This window comes from Musca vetustissima, unplaced genomic scaffold, assembly GCF_032173495.1.
Source record: "Musca vetustissima isolate MV318-11 ecotype Yass unplaced genomic scaffold, APGP_CSIRO_Mvet_v1 utg16036, whole genome shotgun sequence".
Classification (NCBI taxonomy): Eukaryota; Metazoa; Arthropoda; class Insecta; order Diptera; family Muscidae; genus Musca; species Musca vetustissima.
The window spans coordinates 165,945-179,923 of record NW_026880467.1 but is presented as its reverse complement, the minus strand read 5'-3'; the positions used below and the strand labels follow the sequence as shown (position 1 = coordinate 179,923).

Genomic DNA, 13,979 nt, shown 5'->3' with positions numbered 1-13,979 from the left:
TTCGTTTATTGGGAAGATTTGGCTCGTATTTCAACAAAATTGCTTGTAATTTTATATTTTGGCTTCTCATTGGGTAGAAAATATCCCTACATTGGCTCAAGATTCAGGATGGCCCCCATTTTTCCATATTTTGGGGGTTTGGCATGTTTTTCAACCAAATTGGCTCCAAATTAATTTTTTAGGTCTTTAAGAGGTGTCAAATCTCCTTACAAAAAATAAATATCGGTTTACTATTTGGTTTACCTCCCAGATAACGATAACATATTTTGTATGTCTTAATCTTAATGTCTTAAGCCAACATAAGCGTTGGGAAAATGCCCAACGTAGTGACTGTAATTTAGTACAAAGGTTTCATGGACATATATATTAACATAATTTCCCATAAATGGGTCATTTTGAAGGAGGTTAGCCGCCTTTTCCAATTGTATTGGCTGTAATTTGGCATTGCTGGATATTGGAGGGCATAACACATTTTTGGGGAAAATTGTTAAAATAGGTTTGTGAAACATCAAAATTAGTACGTGGATTGTGTGATTAGAAAATAGCGCGTTAGTTGTGAATAAACATTAATTCCAAAGTCAGACAACCAAAACGATTCTCAACATTTTAAATGCATTTTATTTGCCTTTTTTATATAACACACACAAATAATTATATTAAGTTAATAAGTTAACAATACACATTATTTAATGTAATAGAATTGCGTATTTGAATTTCAAATGCATTATTGCACTTCTACTTCAACTCTTAAACGTTATATTTTAGGTCATTCACCCTTTTTCGCTTCAAAGTATGAAAGATTGTCTACTCCAAACTTACGGAAGGTGTCCTCATCATAGGAAGTACATTTCATGCATATCGTCGTGATTTTAGCACCCAATTATTATCGTGAAGTGTTTGTGGTATTGTCCATTGTCATGAATAATTGAAACACACAGCGCCACTAAGCATAAATTACCGCACAAGTAGCTGCGTACACACCCACCAACCCGTCAGATTTGTGTTTAATTTGATTTGTATAAATAGTTCATTCAGTATCAACTAGAACATCAGTTTCCGAACAAATCACAATCTAACCACAACAACAATATGCCTAAATTTATGCAAATCCTTTTAGTTGCCTTCTTGGCTTTGGGTTTGGTTGCCGCCGAACCAAAACGTTTCCAAGGTAGACGTAATCGTTTTTTGGCCCGTCAAGAAGTTGAAGAACCAGTTACTCCTTATCCCACCGCTGATGAATTGAAACCTGAAGTTCCTTTCGATGAAGCTGTTGCTGCTGAAGGACAAACTACATTCACACCTGTTGCTGCCGAAGGTGAAACTCCCTTCACACCTGTTGCCGCCGAGGGAGAAACTCCCTATACACCTGATGAAGTTTATGGTCCACCAGAAGAAGATGAAGCTGTCGTAGATACTCAAGATGTTGTTGAAGAAGAATATGTTCCAACTGAAGAAGAAATTGCCTCTGCTCGTTTAACTTCTCGTCGTGGCGCTGTCCGCAAAGCTGCTGTTCGTCCAGCTAAATTGCGCAAACCTATCCATGCCCGCCCCGCTAAATTGCGTAAAGCTGCCCCAGCCCGTCTCCAAGTCCAGCCACATTACGTTCCTCAACCTATCTTCTATTATATTTCCCAATAAGTTCATAGGGCGTCATGGACCAAAGGATTAATTATTGTTGATTGTTAAATTGTACATATTACCATTGATGTAATAAAATCGAAATGAAAAAAAGTAGTAAAAAAGTGTCAGTCGGTGTTGCCGACATGTGTAAATGCTCAGCCTATGGTTTGGGGAGGTCTACGGAATTATAAACAGGATTTATGATAAAATGTATAAGTTTTCATCAAAGAGTTGACCATCTGTGGATAATACCAGAAGAGGTTGTCCTACGGATCTCATCTTCGGATTTGAAGTAGAGTTGGTTAAATATTACGATGTGAAAACTATGAATTCAGTCGATTATTCCATTGGCTTAAAATAAAATTTATTGGTTTGTAAAATGTTGACCCTTTGTGGTGACCCAGGGTTCCCACCTTCGAAAATGATCTATGTAAGGTAACTATATTTTGATGTGAATAGGTTCGATGAATTGGATATGAGATTTACAAGTTTTTAAAATGTTGACCCTTTGTAGGGAATGTACTGGAATGAGTGAGCCGATAAGTACCATCTTATTTCAATATTTTCCTTCACGGCTGGGGATAGGGATGGTCCATATGACAAATTGTTAGGGTTTCGACTGTCAAAAAAGTGTAAATGTGGAAACTGTACCCGTATAAAATGTAATACATGTAGTAAACGTCATTTATTACAATAGTATTTTTTTACATATATCTGGCTATTCCTTACTAGTCCTGATAAAAATTCTATACTTTTTTGGGAAGATAATTTTAAATGTTGGTAGGGAAGCATACGTAATTTTCATATTGATTGATGGGAATCACTCTTTTGTCAAAAACTTTATAGGTTTGCGTGGGTTTCCGATGTTTTTGGCTTATGTATTATATGTCGGAAATGTATGTTAAATATTTCATTTTTTGATTTGAAAATACTATTTTACTCATATACATCGGAAGAATTTCCATTTTTATCGAATTATGTAATAAAGATGATAAAACTCTATATTTTGTGTTGCTACCTGCAGGAATTTGCTTTTTACCATTGCTCCGAACCTTGCTTAGAAACCCACTAAGTCAAATACTGCCAATATAACTTCTATAAAATTGCCACACAATGTGAATATCCATATTTGAAGTCGAAATTAAAATAGAGTTTTTTCGAAATGAATACCTTAAAATAGTGAAAAGCTAGAATAGGAAGTAAATTTTCCCTACTAAATTTTATAAATATAGGTCCACATTTTAGCATTGCTCTCATATAACGCAACATCCCAAATTTCGGTAATTGGGAATATTTGACATGTTTTTCGACCAAATTGGCTCGTATTTAATTCTTTAGGACTTTATAAGGTGTCAATGCATCAAAAATCAATGTCGGCTTACTATTTGGTTTAGCTCCCAAATAACGATACTACACTATTTGGGATTCCGGGATATTTGAGGATAAACCACTTGTGAAAAATTGTCTAAATAGGTTTGGGAAATATCAAAATGAATGCCAGCAATGTGTGATTAGAAAATAGCGAGTTAGTTGTGAATAAGCAATATTTCCCCAAAGGCAACCATTCAATAAATCTTTGGTTTTTTCTTAGATTCGGATGTCTGTTTATTAGACAGCCAAAACGATTCTTAACATTTGGAAAATGCCTTTAAAATTACCTATTTTAAATAACACAAAAACAAATTATTATATTCACTTAATATATTAACATACACATTATTTAATCTGAATTGCGTATTTGAATTTCAAATGCCTTATTTTTAGGCTATTCACCCGAATTCGCTACAAAGTATGTCAGATTGCCTACTCCAAACTTACGGAAGGAGTCCTCATCATAGGAAGTACATTTCATGTATATCGTCGTGATTTTAGCACCCAATTATTATCGTGAAGTGTTTGTGGTATTGTCCATTGTCATGAATAATTGAAACACACAGCGCCACTAAGCATAAATTACCGCACAACAGGCTTCGTACACACCCACTAACCCGTCAGATTTGTGTTTAATTTGATTTGTATAAATAGTTCATTCAGTATCAACTAGAACATCAGTTTCCGAACAAATCACAATCTAACCACAACAACAATATGCCTAAATTTATGCAAATCCTTTTCGTTGCCTTCTTGGCTTTGGCTTTGGTTGCCGCCGAACCAAAACGTTTCCAAGGTAGACGTAATCGTTTTTTGGCCCGTCAAGAAGTTGAAGAACCAGTTACTCCTTATCCCACCGCTGATGAATTGAAACCTGAAGTTCCTTTCGATGAAGCTGTTGCTGCTGAAGGACAAACTACATTCACACCTGTTGCTGCCGAAGGTGAAACTCCCTTCACACCTGTTGCCGCCGAGGGAGAAACTCCCTTCACCCCTGTTGCCGCCGAAGGAGAAACTCCCTATACACCTGATGAAGTTTATGGTCCACCAGAAGAAGAGGAAGCTGTAGTCGATACCCAAGAAGTGGTAGAAGAAGAATACGTACCCACCGAAGAAGAGATCGCCTCGGCTCGTTTGACTTCTCGTCGTGGCGGTGCCCGCAAAGCTGCTGTTCGTCCAGCTAAATTGCGTAAAATTGCTGCCCGTCCCGCTAAATTGCGTAAAGCTTCTCCAGCCCGTCTCCAAGTTCAACCACAATATGTACCCCAACCCCTCTTCTATTATATTGCCCATTAAATTGGTATAAATCGGAGACCAACGATGTGATAATAAAAATTTTAGACAAATTATGGCCATGTTAATGTTTGAGTTGATCATTTAAATATATTTTGCGAAAATTTATATATGTTTGTTTTTAATTTTTATTTGCGGAAGCCTGTGTGACATCTTTGTAGTCAATCGAAAAACAATATTTCTTTTTTTGGAAATTTCACTAATTGTGAAGAAATAGTACAATATATGTGCTAATATGAAAACTAAGGGGTACCAAATTATGTACAGTAGAGCAAACATTTTGGAATTTATATCGAAATAAATACAAAATTTAGGAAATGAAAATGTCTTATGAAAAATTTTAAAGGGTGACTTTTTGAGAAGAAATAATAATTTGTATGAGGATTAAACGGAACGATTACATAGTGCAGCACTAAAATCTAAATCCAATCAGGACCCCCAAAATCTGAAAGCATATGATAGTAGAAGAGAACCCATAGCTGGGTTTTAAATTATTAGCTTAGGTTTTGGTTTAAACCCGGTTTTACTTTTTTCAACTTGAGGCGGATTTTTAAATAATATAAGATATTCACGAGATAAAATCCAAAAAACAACAATGTGGCACAACTGTCAAAAATATACAACTTGCTATTGATTCGACAAACAAAATGTGACAGGAAGATAGTCAAAGGATAAACAAACAACAAAAATGAACAAGTTGTATTTTCATAGAAAATGGTATACCATAGACGAAGTTTTTCGACCAAAAAGTATTCTACAAAAATGTCACACATCTGATTTTAGAAAGAGTCCCCAAAGACGAGAAATCGATATTCGTATGATTTCTTCGTCATTTTCCAATTTTAACCGATCCTTAATCAGAAAACCTTATACTGAACTTTAGCATGGTTCACTGTTGTGAAAACTGTTTGGCTGACAAATTATTCCATGGTATTAGCAATGATTGTAGCTTTCAAATGATATACATCTCATACGGTTGATTAAAACAGGTACCATAATCTGGAATATTGTCTGAAAATACCGTTCAAAAATGTAGGGATCTGTATAATTAATGTATTTGACATAATGGGCACTTTTATGATAAATTTTTAAGACCATATAGGCAGTTCTTCATAATGTACAATTTATACATACGTTTTGTATGTTTTCTAGAAAAGGATCGGGAATGGTAGAAAATGACGGCGAAAACACACGAATATTGATTAATTTTTTTCGATGACCATATCTAAAATCTTTAGAAATACATTTTTTTAACATCCAACTATTCGGATGTTAAAAAATGTCGTTTTAAGGTTTCGAAAAATAAGAATGAAAAAGGAATCGTTTTAGGAGAAGGATATGTTTTACAAAAACAAAAAAAACTCCGTGAACAACAGCAAAAAATGCACATAAGTAACATATTTCCAGAATCGATATATGATCATTTTTGAAATGTGGGCATGGTACAAATGCCTTAAATGTATACACAATTGAAAGATGTTGACTACATAAACTATATTAAAGACTATTTTGCAAAAACAAAATATTAAAGAATTTAATATTTGATCCTAGTTCTGATATGAGACGAAAAATCCACTTATACGTCCTTCTCTTCTCACGGAAGACCCTTAACTGCAACATAGTTAAAGTTGTAATAAATCTAATTCAATATTATTATGAAATAATATAATAATATAATTTTTAAAATATACAAATATTTAGTTTCATTTAATAAAATAAAACTAAATATATAGGTTATTCACCCTATTACCCTACATTTATGTTTACCACTGAAAGTACATTGATTTTTAGGAAGGAGTTGTATTAGGAAGTATTTCTCAAACCTGGCGTCTAACGTAATTAAAAACGTCAATTGCTGTGATATTGAACATCATCATGAATAATTTAAACACACACAATACCTGTTAGCATAAATTATCACGCCTATGTACACTGTGCACACGCACACAACAGATGTGACTATAATTTGATTGGTATAAATATTTCAAATCAGTTAAAGTTGAACATCAGTTATCGAGTATACCATAACGAAGCAAAACAAAAAACAAAACATGGCTAAATTCATGCAAATCCTTTTCGTTGCCTTCTTGGCCGTAGCATTAGTCGCTGCCGAACCAAAACGTTTCCAAGGTAGACGTAATCGTTTCTTGGCTCGCCAAGAATTGGAAGAACCTGTTACCCCTTATCCAAGTGCCGATGAATTGAAACCCGAAGTTCCTTTTGATGAAGCTGTTGCCGCTGAGGGACAAACTCCATTCACCCCTGTTGCTGCCGAAGGCGAAACTCCATTGACACCAGTAGCTCCAGAAGGCGAAACTCCCTTCACCCCTGTTGTTACCGAAGAAGAAACTCCCTATACACCCGATGAAGTCTATGGTCCACCAGAAGAAGATGAAGCTGTCGTAGATACTCAAGATGTTGTTGAAGAAGAATATGTTCCAACTGAAGAAGAAATTGCCTCTGCTCGTTTAACTTCTCGTCGTGGCGCTGTCCGCAAAGCTGCTGTTCGTCCAGCTAAATTGCGCAAACCTATCCGTGCTCGTCCCGCTAAATTGCGTAAAGCTGTCCCAGCCCGTCTCCAAGTCCAGCCACAATATGTTCCTCAACCTATCTTCTACTACATCGCTCATTAAATGGAATTTCAATCATGAACCAAAGGATTAACAATTGCTTTTGGACCCATTGTTAGCCATGTTAATATTTTTAGTTGAACTTGTAAATAAAATACAATGAGTAAATAAATTTTGTTACCAAAAAAAAAAAAATATGAGTTGTCAATTTTTTACAATATATAAAAAGAGTGGCAATAACATTAGGTAGCCATATAAGCACAAATTACGGTCGGACCATGTTAACAGCCGTATTACATCTGTATATTTGTATAATTGAACTGGAATAGTTGGGAAATAAAGTGGTAAAATAGTTTTGAAATAAAAATCGATATGTATATAAAAATGGTACATACCAGAACAAATACTTTTTTAGTCCGGTTGAACTTTTTGGTCTCAGATGTTCTCTGCTATTCGATATGTATTGAAATAATTTTAGTATATCTATTTTAGTTCAAGGAGTCTTCAAATAGAAACGAATACAATTTCCTAAAGGAATCCAAAATATACTTCTATTGAAGACCAAAAAACATTTTTATACAACGACAAGGAATTTTCATATAGGAAACCAAGATGCCTTCCTATAGCAGGATGACTTTCTATAGGAGAAGAACCTGATCCAAAGGTTGATCCTGTAGTAGACCAATAAGGATCAACGTAAGAATGTCATGGGGTTTTCTTTTTCTAGTTATCCCTATAGAAGTCTTCTTATAGAAGATCAGTATTTTTTTTTTTTTTTTTTTGTAGAGTACCAATAGATCTTTTTGAGGAGGACCAATAAATTTATAGTTGAAGACAAGACGATATATCAGTAACAAGAATAGCTCTTGTTACTGATATATCTTCTGTATAAAAGGAGATCTGCTTATAAAAGACATGAAGGTCTTCTTATTTGGAGATTTGGAGGTCTACGTATAGGAAACGTGGAGGTCTTCTTAAAGAGAGTTTGGAGGCAAGTAGGTCTTCTTATAAAAAACTTGAAGATCTTCTTATAAAAGACTTGGAAGTATTTTTATTGAATATACTTGGAGGTCTTCTTAAAGAGAATTTGGGGGTTTTATAGAGAACATAGAGGACTTATTATTGGAGGCATGTAGATTTTCTTATAGAAGACTTTAAAGTCTTCTTATAAAAGACTTGGAGATCTTCTTATAGAAGACTAGAAAATCTTTTTGGAGCCACAAATGTACTACTGCACATATATGACGATCTTAGTATAAAATATCAGTAATTCTATTTTGTAGAAGATCAATAGATATGTTTTGAAAACGACCAAAAATTCTAGTAGAAGATCCAGAGGTCTTTTTGTTCCTGGTATATTTTATTATAGAAGAACTTATGGTGGTTCTCCTATAAAAGATTTGGAGGTCTTCTTATTGAAGATAGAAAAGTGGGAGGTCTTCTTATGGAAAAGGTTTGGTTTGGAGGTTTTCTTATGGAAAACATTGATGACTTATTATTGCAGGCCTGCAGGTCTTCTAATAGAAGACTTTGGAACCACAAATGTGCTACTCAGAAATGCTCCGCAATAACTTCCATCACCTAGGAATTTGTAACAGTGATTTTAATAATATGTTTTTCATTTCACGATTTGAGTGAGAATTCATCGGTAAACAAAATGTATCTCCTTATTTTCTAGGTGCAACTACGAAGACTGTTAATCACCAATTAGTTTCTCACCTTCTTGCCTTCTTTCCACTTCTTTAACGCATCAGTATTCTATTCGAGTGTCTGACACATAACTCTTAATGCAATTCAAATGCAGTACTGAAGTGATCAAAATTTTAATTAATCACAAATGCACATTCGGCAATAATGTCCGCTTCTATTTTGAAACATGGTGCTTAGGTTATTCACCCAAAATTGGCAATATCATGAAATGGGAACCTCACGGAAGAAATTTCGCAGAAAAAATCTTTCACAAAAAATAACACCGGATTTCTAGCAGCTAATTAATGTCAAGATTTGTGTGTTGATATTGTCAATCGCTAAAATAATTGAAACACAATAAAAATTGGTATAAATTAGCACACATTATTGATAGAAGTTTTGAACGGAATTCAATCAGTATAAATAGTTCATTTTAATTCAAATCGAACATCAGTTATCGATCGTTTCGTTTCATAACACATCAAAAACCAGTCAAGAAGTCATGGCTAAATTCATGCAAATCCTTTTCGTTGCCTTCTTGGCCATAGCTTTGGTTGCCGCCGAACCAAAACGTTTCCAAGGAAGACGTAATCGTTTCTTGGCCCGCCAGGAAGTAGAGGAACCAGTAACTCCATATCCCACTGCTGATGAATTGAAACCAGAAGTTCCTTTCGACGAAGCTGTTGCCGCTGAAGGACAAAATCGTTTTACTCCTGTTACTGCTACTGGAGAAATCCCTTTCACATCTGTAGCCGCTGAAGGAGAAACTACCTTTACATCTGTGGCCGCTGATGGAGAACTTCCCTACACACCTGATGAAGTTTATGGCCCACCAGAGGAAGAAGATTTTCCAGTAGAAACTCCAGTTGTTGAAGAAAATGCTGTTGTATCTGAAGAAGAAATTGCCTCTGCTCGTTTAACTACTCGTCGCAATGGAGTCCGTAAAGCTGCAGTTCGCCCCGCAAAATTGCGCAAACAAGTCCGTGCTCGTCCAGCTAAATTGCGTAAAGCCACCCCAGCTCGTTACCAAGTACAACCACAATATGTTCCTCAACCTCTCTTCTACTATATCGCCCATTAAATACGACTTAGACTGTACATTGTGACAATATTTGTAATTTGAAATAGAATAAAGGCAACTGTTATGAAAAATCTAATATTTTAAAATATTATTTCTCAGAGGATAAGATAAGAGGAATTTAATATTTTGTATTAATATGGCATCTTCTAAAGGAAAAATTTCAAATAATTTGCAAACACATATTTTGAAAATATAATTATGAGTTGAAAAAATTTATGAAAGCTTTAGATTTTAAAAACCTAAATTACTTCACATACGTTCTGAATGGGCTTTGATGTGAAGCACTTAGTTCACACACAACTGAGCATTATTAAAAATATGCCGCATGATTTTTAATAAACTATAAAACAACAAAACTAGCCGCACACGCACAAAATTAAATCATTACACACTCTGAATCGAATAATGTGGTATAAATAGCTGTGTTCGATTTGATAACCACATCATTTTCGAATCATCCAATCAAACAAAACACAAATCAAACAAACAAACATGGCTAAATTCATGCAAATCCTTTTCGTTGCCTTCTTGGCTATTGCTTTGGTCTCCGCTGAACCCAAACGTTTCCAAGGTAGACGTCGTTTCTTGGCCCGCCAGGAAGTAGCTGAAGAAGCTGTTACTCCCTATCCTTCGGCTGATGAACTGAAACCTGAAGTGCCATTCAATGAAGCCGAAGCTCCCGAAGAACAAACTCCCAATCAACCCGATGAAGTCTATGGTCCACCAGAACAAGATGTTCCAGCCGAGACTGATGATGTTGTCCCAGTTGAAGAGGAAGAAGCCGTTGATGTAGCCGAAGAGGAAGAAGCTGTTGCTGCTGAAGAAGCTGTCGCTGAAGAAGAAGCTGTCGAATCGGCCCGTTTCACTGCTCGTCGTGCTGGTGCCCGCAGAGTTGCTGCTCGTCCCGCTAAATTGCGCAAAGCTGCACCAGCCCGTCTCCAGCTCCAACGCCAATTTGTCGCTCAACCCGTTTTCTACTACGTTGCTCAATAATTTCATTGCTGGCGATGATTTGAGCCGTATGCATATTACATTAGCTTAAGGACATTAATAGCTTCGTATTTAGAGAATTTAGTCATGTTTTGTGTCATTGCTTTGAAATAAAATATATTTAAAATAAAATTACCAAATTTCTTTTAATGTGGAAGGACTTATTAAGTATCTTGTGAGGGTATAATGAGTATATTTTCACCCACATCTACTTCATATATAGACTAGCTGAATCAATCTAGCTTTGTGTGTCACTCCGACTGACCATACTATCTTTTATTCGAGCTACGGGCTAATATGCACGAAATTTAGCATGAACCTTCAGTTCTGGCCAATGACGAAACGTGTTGTTTGGTGTGGATGCTGGTTAATAGTTAGGGCCTCAAATGGACCAACTACATTACTGTTGTCTGTTTCTAGTTTGGTTGTAGGCATATGAATGTATTTTAATGACGATGGGTTAATATTTTGAAATCCAGAATTTATTGTAAAAAGAGACTTACATTCTACTACATATAGGTATAATACGCAAAAATTTATTACAGAAAAGTTGCTAGTAGTATTGACACATCGATGGTGCAGTAGGAGGACAATTGTAAAAATATTTTGCTTATATACGATATTTTGACCAGTATTAAATAGTTTGTGTTATTAAAGGAATTGAAGAACCATCCCATGGTTCAGGTGAACCTTTATAGTTCCTAATTTATAATTTTCGGCCCAGAGGACTTTCATGAATTTCCATGGGACCATAATATAGTGGCTACGTTAGAACATACACGTAAATTAAAAATTTACTGCGAGGAACTAAAAAGAAATTTAAAGTCCGTGGGTAAGAATAACACAACATGATTGTTGGGTTAAAAAGAGTCATATAAACTAGTATATCACTTAGTCTAAAAAATGCTCATATAGTCCAACTCTGAAACTTAAATAATACCATATAGGTACTGAACTAATGCTCGAGACCACAGAAAAAAAATATGGGCTTCTTTCCTTTTGTTTACTTCCTCCCTAAATTTATATTCTATTAACACGATCGACAAAGCATTCTTTGAAATTTAAATACTCAGGTTTCCAGCAATCACGTTTATCTATAATGTGCAACACCGTGTTTAGGTTATTCACCCAATTTGGCGAGATCTTAGAAGAAGTCGTATTACAAACAATTGATACAATTTTTTGTTATACCACAACAACACTTGGGGAGGGTTTTATTTTTATATTCACTACAATCATTGCTACCCATATTCAATATGGCATAAATCAACACACATTATGGTCAGATGTTCTGAATAGAATTTGTATTTGTATAAATAGTTCAGTTTAATTCAATTTGAATATCAGTTATCGATTATATCATAACAAATCACAACCTAACCAAAACTACAACATGGCTAAAATCATGCAAATCCTTTTCGTTGCCTTCTTGGCCGTAGCATTGGTTGCTGCCGAACCAAAACGTTTCCAAGGTAGACGTAATCGTTTCTTGGCTCGCCAAGAAGTGGAGGAACCTGTCACCCCTTACCCAACCGCTGATGAATTGAAACCTGTCGTACCATTCGATGAAGCTGTTGCCGCTGAAGGACAAACTCCATTCACACCTGTTGCTGCTGAGGGCGAAACATCTGTCACAACTGTTGTCGCCGAGGGTGAAACACCTGTTGTCGCTGAAGGCGAAACTCCCTTCACCCCAGTTGTTAGCGAAGGAGAAACTCCTTATACACCCGATGAAGTCTATGGCCCCCCAGAAGAGGAAGTTGAAGAAGAATATATTCCAACTGAAGAAGAAATCGCCTCTGCCCGTTTAACTTCTCGTCGTGCTGTTGCCCGTAAAGCTGCAGTTCGTCCAGCTAAGTTGCGCAAACCTCTACGTGCCCGCCCAGCTAAACTGCGCTTAGCCACTCCAGCTCGTCTCCAGGTCCAACCTCAATACGTTCCTCAACCTCTATTCTATTATATCGCCCATTAAATGTTTTTGAATCATTTGTACCCATGTTAATATTTGTAGTTGAAATTGAAAATAAATGGATTTAGTAAATTTGTGTAAACCAAATATTTTTGTTGATTTTTAAAGGGTTAAGATAACATCGTTTAATTTTTGGGGGAAAAACACTATAGATTCGGATTTTGTCGCAACTGCTTATCAATTCTCTTAAGAGAACCCCACCCATTCTCGATTTTAATTTTTCGAGATTTTCAATGGGCTGGTAAATCAATACCTATGCTTGTTAAGGTTTGTAACTTTGCACATATATATTTGAAGATTTAAAAGAGAAGAAAAATAATTTACAAAATTTTTTTGTTATTTCTTTGTTGTTGTTTTTTGTGATTAAAGAAAAGTCCTTATTTTTGATGGCGGGCATCTTAACTCCTCACTGGAACATCGGAATCCGAAAATTCCAACGGTGTTAGAAAGAATACATGTCTGGCTCTCGTATGAACTATAGTTCCTATAGGATTATTGACTTCACTCTAAAATTAACGAAAAGCGGACCTTTGAAAATATATTATTGGAAAATCGCCGATTTTTGACCAGAAACCAAGTTAAAAAATAAGGAAGATCTTTAACGATTGGCTTTATCCTAGTTCATACGATAGCTATACACTCACAGAGAAACGTGTAAAAATTTGGAATCGATTGGGTTATTAGTTTTTCAATTATTCGCAAAAGAGAAAAACACGTTTGAAGTTTGAGAAGCCCTTTAGCCGTCACTTGATGCTGACACAATAAATCGGCTATATCTTCAAGAGTTCTTAAGATTTTCGCTTGAAATTTTGTAGAGACATTCTTGAATTAGTGTAGAATCGAATTAAATCAAAATCCTCTTAAAGCTAATCACTCCGCTAATCAAAATTCATTCTTCTACAGTTTTGATACCTTCATAAACTCAATACGCAGGGCAACTAAAAAATATTCGTATTGAGATTTCTCCAAAGAAGAAAGAAGGTCGAGTCTTCATCTGATTCTTGTTGGGGGAAACATTCGACAAACAAAGAAAATATTAAACAAATTCTATGGGAAATCTGGCCCATCAAATTCATTCATAACGTGGTCTGCAGAAAAATTTTGTTAGAAAGAAAAAGTAATTTTTAGGGCAAAATATTTTTCCTATAGAAGTTCTTCTCCGAAATGTAACGGCATTATGTATAAATTGTGTAAGGGAGTTGTAAAATATGTATTTAATTTATGAATAAGTTTAATAAATAATATTGGAAATTTATCTCATTGATCCATATTCCATTTACAGACAATGGATCTAATATGCGCTTTAAAGAAAACGAAACAAAATATGTTCTATAATATAGAACATTTTGAACAGTATTAAAAAGTTTGTGTTATTAAAGGAAGACCCATCCCATGG

General features: G+C 35.3%; 6 protein-coding genes across 6 annotated transcripts; all 6 read left to right on the top strand.

Annotated features, from left to right (window-relative positions):
• The first annotated feature begins 1,089 nt into the window (after positions 1-1,089).
• On the top strand, positions 1,090-1,638 carry LOC133326112 (uncharacterized). The gene has a single exon (XM_061534786.1). The coding sequence runs from the start codon at positions 1,090-1,092 to the stop codon at positions 1,636-1,638; it is 549 nt and encodes a 182-aa protein (XP_061390770.1).
• A 2,070-nt stretch (positions 1,639-3,708) lies between these two features.
• LOC133326111 (uncharacterized) lies at positions 3,709-4,287 on the top strand. Its single transcript, XM_061534785.1, has one exon. It carries the CDS (start codon positions 3,709-3,711, stop codon positions 4,285-4,287), a length of 579 nt encoding a protein of 192 aa, XP_061390769.1.
• A 2,029-nt stretch (positions 4,288-6,316) lies between these two features.
• On the top strand, positions 6,317-6,917 carry LOC133326110 (uncharacterized). Its single transcript, XM_061534784.1, has one exon. The coding sequence runs from the start codon at positions 6,336-6,338 to the stop codon at positions 6,915-6,917; it is 582 nt and encodes a 193-aa protein (XP_061390768.1). The 5' UTR covers positions 6,317-6,335.
• A 2,128-nt stretch (positions 6,918-9,045) lies between these two features.
• LOC133326109 (uncharacterized) lies at positions 9,046-9,624 on the top strand. Its single transcript, XM_061534783.1, has one exon. The coding sequence runs from the start codon at positions 9,046-9,048 to the stop codon at positions 9,622-9,624; it is 579 nt and encodes a 192-aa protein (XP_061390767.1).
• A 492-nt stretch (positions 9,625-10,116) lies between these two features.
• On the top strand, positions 10,117-10,617 carry LOC133326108 (fibrous sheath CABYR-binding protein-like). Its single transcript, XM_061534782.1, has one exon. It carries the CDS (start codon positions 10,117-10,119, stop codon positions 10,615-10,617), a length of 501 nt encoding a protein of 166 aa, XP_061390766.1.
• A 1,390-nt stretch (positions 10,618-12,007) lies between these two features.
• LOC133326107 (uncharacterized) lies at positions 12,008-12,586 on the top strand. The gene has a single exon (XM_061534780.1). It carries the CDS (start codon positions 12,008-12,010, stop codon positions 12,584-12,586), a length of 579 nt encoding a protein of 192 aa, XP_061390764.1.
• Positions 12,587-13,979: the final 1,393 nt, after the last annotated feature.